Raw genomic sequence first — 11,680 nt, forward strand, 5'->3', positions numbered from 1 at the left:
TTCTAAGCCTGAAGCATTTATCTTGAAGCTCCATAAACAAAGTTAAAGTGCTGAGTTTTGCTGTTTAAAAGAAATGTAAATTTCACAAGCTGTTTAAAAATTAATGTGGAAAATGGCTATTCAGTAGCGTCTTTTAGCTTAATTCACTGTCACATCTCTAAAGCACTAGATGCAGAGATTTATAATGCTTGCTTGTCCAGAGTTTAAGATGGTTGCTGAAAGGCCAAACCTCACTGATGCTTAAACGTTTTCACTTCTTCCGCCCTTAAACCTGCCAGGATGAGAGAATATTAGAATTCATTATAGGAGGAGAGTTTCACTGCTGGACATTTACTGCCTTATATGGTGTAAAATATCTCACCTTCTCTTCACTACAGCACCACCAATGATGCAGAAAGCACACATTGTAGCAGTAACTAGAAGTGCAATCCCTGACTGTGACAGCCCTTTATCTAGGAAAAAAAAAACATGGTTAGACTGGTTCAGTACAGGAATAAGGTAAGTGATAGTCCCCTAATAGAGGAAGGAGGAAAATTTTCACAGTAGCATTTTTACTTTCAAATGTTGAAACCAAACTTCCCAGATCCTATCTGATCATCTATTTGTTATGTCACCTCCCTAGAGAGCCAATGTTCGTCACCACAAGGCTATGGGGTTTTCTTTATATGAAACCTAAGCATAAGTGAAACTAAAACTATTGTCACTTCACAAGTACCTGCCAGCTGATTCAGAAACAACTAATGCGTCTAGAATTTGCATTTAGTCATACATCCTACACTGACTGCATTTCCCAAACTAGACAACACTGGTTCCTGGTTCTTCAGGTAATGCCCATTACATGAACTAGTTGTTAGGGATTTTCTTGAGTTCCTGGTTCAACAGTAAGGATTTTCTTGAGTTCCTGGTTCAACAGGACACTGATGTGTTACTGCTCTGTGACTCAAACAACAGGCAGCTCATAATAACCTTGTCTCTGGGATTTAGAAAATGATGACATTACTAGTGGGTAGGTTTGATTTATTTAAGCTGTTAATCAAACACTGGAAGTAGTCAGCACTGGTGTGCACACCAAATTCACATGTACCCATTACAAACTGGTTTTTATTCTGATGACACAACTTCCAATCAGTGAGCCTAATTAACAAAGGCGCTCACTGCTGGGAATAGTCAACAAAAGCTGATCTCTCAGGAAAACAGAACAAGAGTTAGGTGGGTCATTTTCTAAAGTACCAGACATGGGTTGTCAGTAAACCAGCACGGCTTCCAACTCAGTACCATCATTCCACTGTTAAATAGGCACTTCCTGTCAAGCATAGTTTCAAAGGTGCTTGCTGCTGGGAATTCTTGGGACACTGATCTTCTGGTGCATGAGAATAAATAACTGGGACTCCCCAGGGTAGCTACTGTATCTACCAATGAATCAGAGCTCAGTCTGAGGCACAGCCTGTTTAACCCCACACTGCAGATACAGTTCTACAAAACAAAACTGATAAGCTTACTGTCTTTCGGCTTGCTGTCAGGCCCTGGACCTGAAGAAAAAGGGATCCTCTCTCGCCTCTGCCCCGTTGCTCCACTGTTCACCAAACAGTCCACATATCCACTCCAGCCTGGAGGTATGTGCAGCGTGATGTTGCGGCTGCTGGTAAATGTGTGGTCACTGTTTGTTACTGTAGTGGTCTGTTGTTCTTCTGAGTTGGTGGCACCAGATGAAAGGTCCCACTGAATGGTTGGAGCTGGTCTTCCTGTGGCAGAGCAGCGAAATCCAACCACCAAGTCTTCTCCCTCAGGTCCACCTCTGGAAACGGGCTGAACCATTGTGTTCACATCAGATATTCCTTTATGGAGAATTGAAACTCATCATTATAAATCTGCAGCAATTCATATTATTTGATTTCTTGAATGCTTTAGTTACACTTGAAAGAATCACAGCCCTAGAAAGACTATAAAATAAACTTCAGAGCTCTAAGAAGAATGTCAAATTGTTGGGCTCTTGGTCTTCATTTTTGAATCTGAATTGAGACATCAGCTTTATTTGATTAATTTTCATTCTTTTATTTTTACATCCAGCCAAATGAAACTTACCTTGCACTGTGAGGCAAGCCTGCTTTCTTTTGGACCCATCGGGATACACATTGAATGAGCAAATATAACAGCTTTCATCTTCCCATGTTACGTTCTTCAGAGTGATGGCTGTTGAGTTGAGGGACGCTTCTGTGAAGATCACTTTTCCAAGGAAAGGCCCATTTATCTGCTGGCCAAACCGCTCGCTGTAGGTTGCCATGTTTTCAATTGACTGATCCTTGAAAAGCCTCTGCCATGTGACTTGGAGCACACCTGTTGGCAGAGCTGTTTGTTTAACATGTGCTGAATGACAGCAGCTGCTCAACGACAATACTGAGAAATGAACTGTAAACAAACAAGACAACTTTATAAAAGCATTAAGACACATCCTCACCTGCCGGAATATCCACTGCACACCTGTAATGTGCATCCCCGCCGTAGTCAGCTGTTGTATTTCCATATACTCTAATTTTCGAAGTTGTGGCTAACAACAGATGTGTCAGTAGGGGCAGATGTAAAATATCCAAAATGATCAGTTATTGTGTTATTCAATTCATGTAATGCATGACTAACAAATAAATATAGATAAGCTTTGACTTCAGGATGGTGATCACATCTATGAGTAAAGTATAGAGCACATTTGAGGGTTTTCAATAAAATACAAATGTCCTTCCAAGCCCTTTAAAGGGATACTACCTAGATAATGCTACATAATAATGTAGCATATTAATTGAATATAGGTTTAATATAGGTACCATTATAACATCTGACTACAAAGCAAGGCAGGGATCTTATTTGTAATTTAAAACTAACCTTACCTTTGACCAGCAAACAAGTAAATATCAGGAGGTGCAGCATTTTCTTCCTCAGCTGTCAGTACAGAGAACTTTCAGACTTGCTTCTACGCAGGCTTTTAAAGCCACGCTAAATGAAACTGAAAGGGGGGGGGAGGGGAGAGGAAGGGTTGCTCTGAAGAAAATTGTCTACAGCTGATTACAGTAAGTATTAAAATCTGCTGAATGCCTTGGGTCTATTGCAGAATTCAACAGTTCTCTGATGAAGTTTCCTTAAGTCTGTTTTTTCCCCAAAATCAATTAGTGAGACAAACCAGGACACTTTATAGGGTCAAGTCACTTTACTGTAAATGAGTCACTAATGTACTTCACTCGCATTTGAAACTGAATGACCCACACTACTGTTTCCTATTTGTTAATATTACTACCCTCAAGTCCAGTAAATTGTGTACTTACTGTACTGCATGAGCATCAGCTTTAGTAATCTCAAGTGGTCAAAAAAAACCCCAGCAGAAGTAATATTCTCTGGTGTTGGCCCCTTGTGTTTTGAGGTTTTAACACATGCACATCATCAAAGCGGTAAGTGTAATCATGCTCTAGTAATCTTGTGACGTGTTACTTTAGATAATTTGGCACAGTGTCCCAGCTCATAGTGGGGAAGTTCACCCTTAGTGTATGAAAAACACCGGTGTGTACATCTAAAATATTTAGTAGAAACAAGGCAAATATATAGTAGAAACAAATCACAAAGGCTTCTCAACACAAGTCACCTATATTAAAATGGAGCTGTATAATAAATGAAAAAGTGAATGTCCCTTATTATCATGACCATTTCCGCTGCTAATCAACCACTTTGTCTGTCCTCAGTCCACACCAAGTTGAGTTTTGGGCCAATAAGTGAAAAGTTCCAACATAAAAAGTAGGATTTTGATACTGTAGAGTTATAAACTCTTATGTTTTTGTCCAAGGATGCTTCATCCTGGCCTTCATTTAGGGGTAATTAACTATTTTTCAACCTTGTAGGCTGCTTCAGTTCTGTGAAAAGCTCATTTGACTTCATTAAAAAAGTGGTGCAATGTTATGCCCTTTAGCTGTAACGTCAGGTTTAGTAATCTGCTTACCTTATCGAAAATGTGCCTGGCAATATCCAGCCCTGTCCTATCAAATCACATCCCAAGTACAATGAACTTTTATAATCCCGAATTCTAAATAAGAAACAGCCTGTGACTTTGTCTTCAGGAAACCGGGCTTTGCTGACAGTATCTTTTATACAGTGACGGTACAGTGTGTTAACAGTAAATAGGGAAGAATGGGAGTGGGGTCACAGACTGAGACCCCGGGCCACATTTAAACTCAGTATGTTGTGATATATTTGGTCCTAAGAAGACTTTGAACCCTTATCATGGAGTAGATCAACTGTCAAATAATTTCATATAATAAAGGCTTGTCTTGTTTACAAAACAGCAAAAAGGGAACTTTGTGTAATTCCTCCTAAGTGGGGTCAGATAGGAAAGAACCTAACTGCTCCTCCAATGTTACAAACATCTCACAGTAAACAAAATATCTTAAATGGAATATCATTACATTCATTAATAATACAAATATTTATTTAAAATCACTTCCTATAATGAACAGTTCAGTGAAGTCTTCTCAAACATATATACTATTATCATTTTTATTAACATATTTATTCATGCTATAAAGCCCAGATAAGTGTTTGAATCATAATGAAGTGCAAAGCGCCAAGGTACAGGTTCAGATCATTATGCACATAGATGTTTTACAGAGGCACTGCATCATGCAGTACATATATGGTGCCATAATAATTAGACTTGAAAATAATTTTTAAATATATAGATATGACAGATAATGTGCAAGGTATGCTACGTGTTCTTCCTGGACATCTGGGAAGTACCTGTGCTACCTGCCAGCTGACACATGTAATTTTAAACCAGTACACAACACTAATGTTTCCAAGTACCCATTTTAAAGCTGTGATCCTGTAATCAAGGTTAGACCAGAAACTGTGTCTGTTTTTGGTCACAGGGGCCACTTCTCTGATTTTCAAATGTTATCTCTATTTACCAGTTATAGACAGTCATAGCCTGCCAGTCAGTCGCAAAAGGTTTCTGTTTTCTTTCTTGTAAAGTCTCCCGAGAGCCTGTCTGTCTGAGAGACAGAACTGAGGGTTAAGATGAGTTTGCCACCATTATCTGTCCTTTTACAAAGCTTTGACACTTACTATCAATACACAGTTAAATGTGCAGACAGAAGGGCAAGCCGGGCTGTTATAAACCTACTGAGGCAATCCCTGACCCAGGCTGCCTTTAGATCCTCAGCTCAAACTACACTGGCTTAATAACCAACTTCATCTGAATGCAGATGTCCACTCAGCTCTCCAGCCACCATCACTCTTTATCTGGTTTACCTAGTCTTACCTGTTCCACTGGTTAGCAACACCTGTGATATAAAGGTTTTCATACCTGACAAGTTCTGTCTGACCAAAGAAAAGAAAGTTTCAATATGATGTTGGGCTGAGGGTGGAGGCCTGGCATTTATCATCAGGGTGGCATCCACTACTAACTGCTTTTGTGTTGAGTGGGGCCCACAACAGAAAACACACTACTGAATGTTCCACCATCCCAGATCAACCCCCCTCTTTACAGGTGCCCACACACTCAACACATATATTCACTTCTGTTCACATCACCAGGCTAACAACATACAGTAATTAGCTAGCTGATGTGTTGCTACATCCAGCACCACGTTGCTCAACCCACCACACAGCAAAGTAATCAATCATCCTCGTAAACTGGAAACTGAAAGTCCAAACACAGAAGTGCTGCTTTGAATCTTTGATGTATAAATCAAGTTATGACTGAGGAAATGCTTCAGTTACATTAAACTAAGATGAATTAATCCTCTGCTTTAGTAATCTAACACCTAATAACTCCAGATTTGTGAGCATCAGCACTACAGTAGAAACCCATTTTAAAAAGTACTTATACCAAAGTACAGGTATATTATTTAGATTTTTGGTCCGATTGTTTAGAAATCAGCCTTTACTCCATCTTATCTTAGTGTTCTTTACGCTCTTGCCACTTTGGCTTGTGCTGGGCTCATGTGGCTCAAATGAAAACATATTCATATTTTTCATGCCAGACTGAGTGTGGTTGAAAAACACAGACCTTGTCGTGCAGAGAAATGCTGAATTTGCCACTACAGTGAGGATAGCTGACTAATTTCCCTTAAACTTCCCTTTGTCATGCTGAAGCACTCAATTCTCTTGAACCTTATCTAAGGTGCCTGACATGTCCCAAACCCTGATTAATGTAAGCAACAACAAAAAACAACTGCACAAAATGTAAGTCAGCTGCACATGTTTTATGTATGTGTTATGTGAGTGTAGAAGAGAAGTTCATACCACTCACCAAAGAGTCAGGGTCATGGCCTGCTGTAACACTTTCTGTGTAAATGAGAAAAATTTCAAAGTTAGTAGGGGAACACCAGATTGAGAAAAACAATAACAAAGGGTTATTGGCTGTCAAGGTGCTTTTAAAATGTAAACAAAACAACATCCACCTCATTCTTTAAAGTGTATCATGTCATTATACACGCACATGAACCCGTGGATTTTTGTAATATAATATAACAGTAACCGGTTGATATGCTAATGTTCAGTATTAAGCTTTAGTGTTGTTGGACATCTCTGCTGCAGCCTGCCTTGTACTTGTGATTATATAGGAATTTGTACTACATATTTTCATACAACAGAAAGTAACCGCCGTAAGAACCAAGGCAGTAAATAAAAACACAATTAACTCAGTAGAGACATTGAGACAGTTTCCACTAAACTGGTCAGGGGGACAAAGTAATTCAGTTCCATGTCCAGCAGGTGACATTGTTGTCCTTGGTTCCTCTGTGATCATCTGACAACCTACAAACTACAGTAGATGATGGTCAGTGCTTGTTTGCATATATTATTTGGTTGTTATCTGAAGGTTTACACAACAGTCACTATGGTGAATAAAAAAAACTAAACCGTTGCTGCATTTATATAATATTCATGTGTAAATTCAAATGAACATTTTTCACACAGAAAATGTCACAAATAAGTGGTCAAAATATGATTCCTGTATTGGTACAAGATGGATAATGAACAAAACAAAGCAGGGGTGGCAAAGCAGAGATAATAAAAGAGGTTTGTTTTAAATGAAACCCGGAGCAAGAATCAACTCAGTTTTAACCGTTTATTTATCAGTCAGATGATTCTGGTCATCATTATATATATATCAGACAGTATAATTCTCTTACTTCTTTTAAGTCATTAAACTCACTAAATAAAAACAGGGGAGAAAGTCAAGTTTGCAAGCTTCAAAATTAAACACCCTGATATAAAATGAAATACCTGGCTGCATATACATATTTCACAAAGCACAGGAGTGCCACCTTGTGGACAACTGGTCTTATTAGTAAACACTGAAACACAGATTGTGTAGAAATACTGTAGATATAGTGTGAGTTAAGCTCTACAAAAGTCTCCTGAATTAGTTTCCTCTCCAGTAAACATATTTGAATTATTAGTACTAATGTTAGAGTTGTGAAACTTGACCGTTGAATAAAGCCCCCTCTCTCTCCGTATGAAGGTGCTGTACGGCTCAATGTTTTGTGTCTCCTGCAGAGGGACATGTGTGTTTTAAAACTGATTCAAGTTAAATGAGCCACATAAATAAAGGCTATCATGTTTGTCTGTACAGTACCTGGTCTGGATGACTGCTCAGGGGTTCTGGTTGACCTCTGTAGTGTAAACAGACAAATAAAATTAGCTACAAGTCTTGATGATTATTCACTCCACACTGCTTAGTGTATTATATGCAGGACAGTAAATGAAAGACAGTCTCATCCTCAAAAGCTTCATATGAAACTAGATGTCAAGCTGTTGATATATGTATATATATAGCTGTTGACATATATGACTGCAGCTAAACATGTAACAAAAAATAAAATAAATTCTGAAATATTATGTGACTAACAAAATAGTAACAGTTGGTCAAACAAGACTACAACAACTGTTGTTACTGAAGATGCTACATGTAAATGAACTCATGCTCATTTGGGTTCAGCACAAAGGATGTGGCCATATTTTTTAAGTGTATCCAAGTAGTAGTTAAATAGTGATACCACAGTATAGTCTGTTACAAGTAGAAGAAGAGGTAAGTTACTTTCCACCACAAAATACTATTATGTTATGAAGGATTCCTAAAAATGATAACATGTTAAAAAACTGTATCTTCGTAGTATTATAATAGTTTCTCACCCATGACTGAGTCTTCTGTGGATAAAGCCCAGAATAACTCCAGTTATAATGATGACTGTAGATACACCAATCAAAGCACAGAGAACACTACTCATCCCTGTAGTACTGGTGGGGCCCTCTAAATATTGTAAACAGATGATCCTGGTCAGACAAATGACAGTGTCTTTGCTCTACTTCAACAAACATTAGCAACTCAGTACATTGTTAGTAAAATGGGAAATAAACACATTCAATTCAAAGTATTGAGTCAAATCAAATCAAAATGTATTTATATAGCACTTTAAAACAACGTTTGGTTGACCAAAGTACTTCACAAGGACAAGGTAAGAACTAAAATAAGATCAATACAGGAGGAAAACAACAGAGTAACATAAACACACAAATTACACAATAGTTAAAAGAAGGAAGCATCAGACAATACTATGTATTAAAAGCCAAAGTGAATAAATATGTTTTAACCAATGATTTAAAAGTTATCAAGTCCATAGACAATCTAATATTGGGAGGTAAACTATTCCACAATTTAGGAGCTGCAACAGTAAAAGTTTCCTGATACTTGTTAAAAGATGAGCCGCAGCATTTTGCACCATTTGGAGATGAGTGAGAGACAACTGATTAACACCAAGGTATAATGCATTATAATAGTCAAGTCTGGAGGTTATAAAAGCATGGATTGCAATCTCAAAATCATTAAAAGAAAGAAAGAAATGACTTAACTTAACTTAACAACCTGAGGTGAAAGAAACTAGATTTTACAATACAAAATGTGTTTACCTTCCACAGTGATATTGAGCTGGACAATGTCTGTTCCACCACCATATGAGCACTCACAGGTGTAGTTCCCACTATCCTCTGGTGTTAAACTGGTCAGGTGGAGGAATACAGTCTGATTCTCTGTCATGAGTTTGAATCTGGAGCCACATTCATGCACAAAGCCCCGTCCGTGATGATACCGCAGATCACACTCTTTTCCCCTGCTCCTCTCTGTGTGGATCTTACACACTATCAGTACGATGAAACTCATTGTTCGGTTGGTGCATATTGCAGAGACATAGGGCTCTCTCCCCGTGGTTGTCACAGGAGTTGCTGCAATCAATAAATCACAATCAATATCAAATACAGTCACAGAGGTAGCACTCCATGTATCTATCCATTTGGTAAACGGTGGTTTTATTTTTCAATGCACAAGAATGTGAAAATAAAAAATGTCATCTATACAAAGTCCCTTTACAGTACCATCCCTATTGATGCAAAATGTTAGTGGCAGAAGCAGAACGACCAGTTTCCATCCACCCATTGTCAAAACATCCAAGTAACAGCGCAGCAGCAGCTGCTGGCAGTGCACAGTATACTGTACTTAATATAGGGAAGTGGGTGGACACACCCCTTTGTACCAGTCTTCAACCACTTGATTTCAGATTCTTCTAAAACGGAAGAGCAAGACGGGAACACTTTTTTTTTATCTTAACACAGAAACAATGAGCAAAGGCACAAAAACAAAAAGAAAACAAGAAATACTCATTTATATCTTAATTTCAAGAACTTCATGACAATCTTCATCTTATTTGGTGAACTTAAGAAAAATCAGTCATGTTTGGAAGCAAAACCTGACACTGGTCAGGATAAGTTCTCCTCTGTCAGCTAAATATCCACGTAGCCTAGCTGTAGACCATCATATGGTTCAAGCAGGATCAGGAAGGATGTTTAATTTATTTGGGCACCTAAACTTCAACCTCTGCTCTCACAGAGGTACAAGCTGGTGTGAACTCTCCTGAAGAGGAAGTGCTTCTATAAGAGCGCTTCTGCTTTCATATTAAGATGCACTAAAGGTAAAACCGAGCGCTTGAATACAAACAGAAAACATTCAGACTTGGAAAACATCAGTGGGTTTTAGCTGTCGTGTCTGGAGGAATTCAAAGAAGCTATCGTGTTTGGTCACAATGTTATTAATCTAGTTCTCATGCCTCAGTCCTGAGGTCATCAAACATCAGGTCTATAGTTATGTGTTCAAGCTACAGTTTGAGCTGGTTCCATAAAGTCCAACCTGTATCGAGAATTGTCTGCACTGGTCTTCTACAGTGGTTTGTATGGTTAGTGAGAATTGTGTAGTACCTGCTAAAACTGTTTGCTTTGTGGCCACCACAGTTACTCAGAGGCCTGAGCTGGAGCTGTAAATACAGAGCAGCTTGGTTTCTACAGCAGATGTGTCACCTTCATACAGCACTGTTACAACCTGAGACAATTGTAAATGACAAAAGCATGTAAGACCTGACGGGAAGAATTTAAGTGTGTCCAGTACTTGTCAAACATTACACAGACATCTACAGACTGTAGCCAAGTTCATGTGACTGTCAAATGTTGCATTAAAATGTTTTGTGTGTGCAAAATGCAAGTATTACAATTTTTTGGGATATTTATTATTCAGGCAGCAGTTATACTGTTCCAGTGACTGAATTTATTTTTTAAATTGTAATAATTAACCACTTATAATAAGCATACTTTAGGAGTGCTTCTGCTTTCACATTAAGACATGCTAAAGGTAAAACAGTGTGCAAGTGCATGGTCCTCACACGGTGACCTGAGCTTGTGCTGTAAATAGAGCACAGCGTGGCCTCAGCAGATCATTACAGTTTACTGCATGTACCTCACCTCGTGCTTGAGGACACCACTGTGTCATCTTCATACAGCACAGTTTTGATCTGCCACAACTGTAAACAACAAAAACACATATTGCTTGAAGCCACTATCACGAGTGATAAGAAATGCTAAATGCTAAATGCTAATGCTAAACAAGCTGAACTCTACAGACTGTAACTGAGTTCCTGTGATTATCTTAAGTTTTTGAACAAGAATGCAAAAATCACTTTGTTTGTGTGCACAATGAAAGTATTAATATTTTATGGAATATTTACTCTTCAGTTAGCAATTATACAATACTATTGGCTTTATTTTTTATTCAAATAATTAATCACATACATTTTACAAATCATGGCATTTCTCCAAGGGTTTAAGGACTTTACCAAACTACAGTCACTAGTCCACTGTGTCAGTAAGTCAGTCTTGAATCTTTGGTTTTAAAGCCTGGTGTCCCTTTCATTTATTTCCTTCCTGATTATCCAGATGGACAGTCACTACTGTACATTGCTTGCTGAAACTGTCTTGGTGCTTTTTGGACTATGAATTGAGGATATAGTTTGGTAGAGATCACTTACTGGCTGCTGAAGGCTTGTGTAGACATCATCTTGGGTCTACAAAAATAAATACATTTAAATAAATCTTAATGCATTGTGTTTTTAAAGCCTGATTAAATCATGCTGGCGGAGACACTGTCACTTCTGGCTAACACATTTTCTGAAACCTTTAGCTCAAGTTGAACATTTCATCTAAATCACATCCACTCAGTCGCTTCTTGAGTTCAAAGGTATAAAATTAAACATTACTCACCAAAGCACTGGGAGATTCACATACAGATAATCCAGATGCAGCTGACCTTGAACAGCATCTTTAA

General features: G+C 38.3%; 1 protein-coding gene and 1 long non-coding RNA gene across 2 annotated transcripts; both read right to left on the reverse strand.

Moving 5' to 3' along the window:
* Positions 1-17: 17 nt before the first annotated feature.
* Positions 18-2,954, reverse strand: LOC109960480 (OX-2 membrane glycoprotein-like). The gene is made up of 6 exons (XM_020600621.1): positions 2,880-2,954; positions 2,456-2,545; positions 2,083-2,334; positions 1,500-1,835; positions 362-452; positions 18-271 (listed from the first exon to the last, which is right to left on the reverse strand). The coding sequence occupies exons 1-6, from the start codon at positions 2,917-2,919 to the stop codon at positions 241-243; spliced, it is 840 nt and encodes a 279-aa protein (XP_020456277.1). The 5' UTR covers positions 2,920-2,954; the 3' UTR covers positions 18-240.
* A 7,734-nt stretch (positions 2,955-10,688) lies between these two features.
* Positions 10,689-11,680, reverse strand: LOC109960498 (uncharacterized). Its single transcript, XR_002275019.1, has 3 exons — positions 11,617-11,680; positions 11,385-11,420; positions 10,689-10,880 (listed from the first exon to the last, which is right to left on the reverse strand). It is a non-coding gene; the product is annotated as an uncharacterized LOC109960498 (long non-coding RNA).

Source organism: Monopterus albus, unplaced genomic scaffold (genome assembly GCF_001952655.1).
Source record: "Monopterus albus unplaced genomic scaffold, M_albus_1.0 scaffold48.1, whole genome shotgun sequence".
Lineage (NCBI taxonomy): Eukaryota > Metazoa > Chordata > Actinopteri > Synbranchiformes > Synbranchidae > Monopterus > Monopterus albus.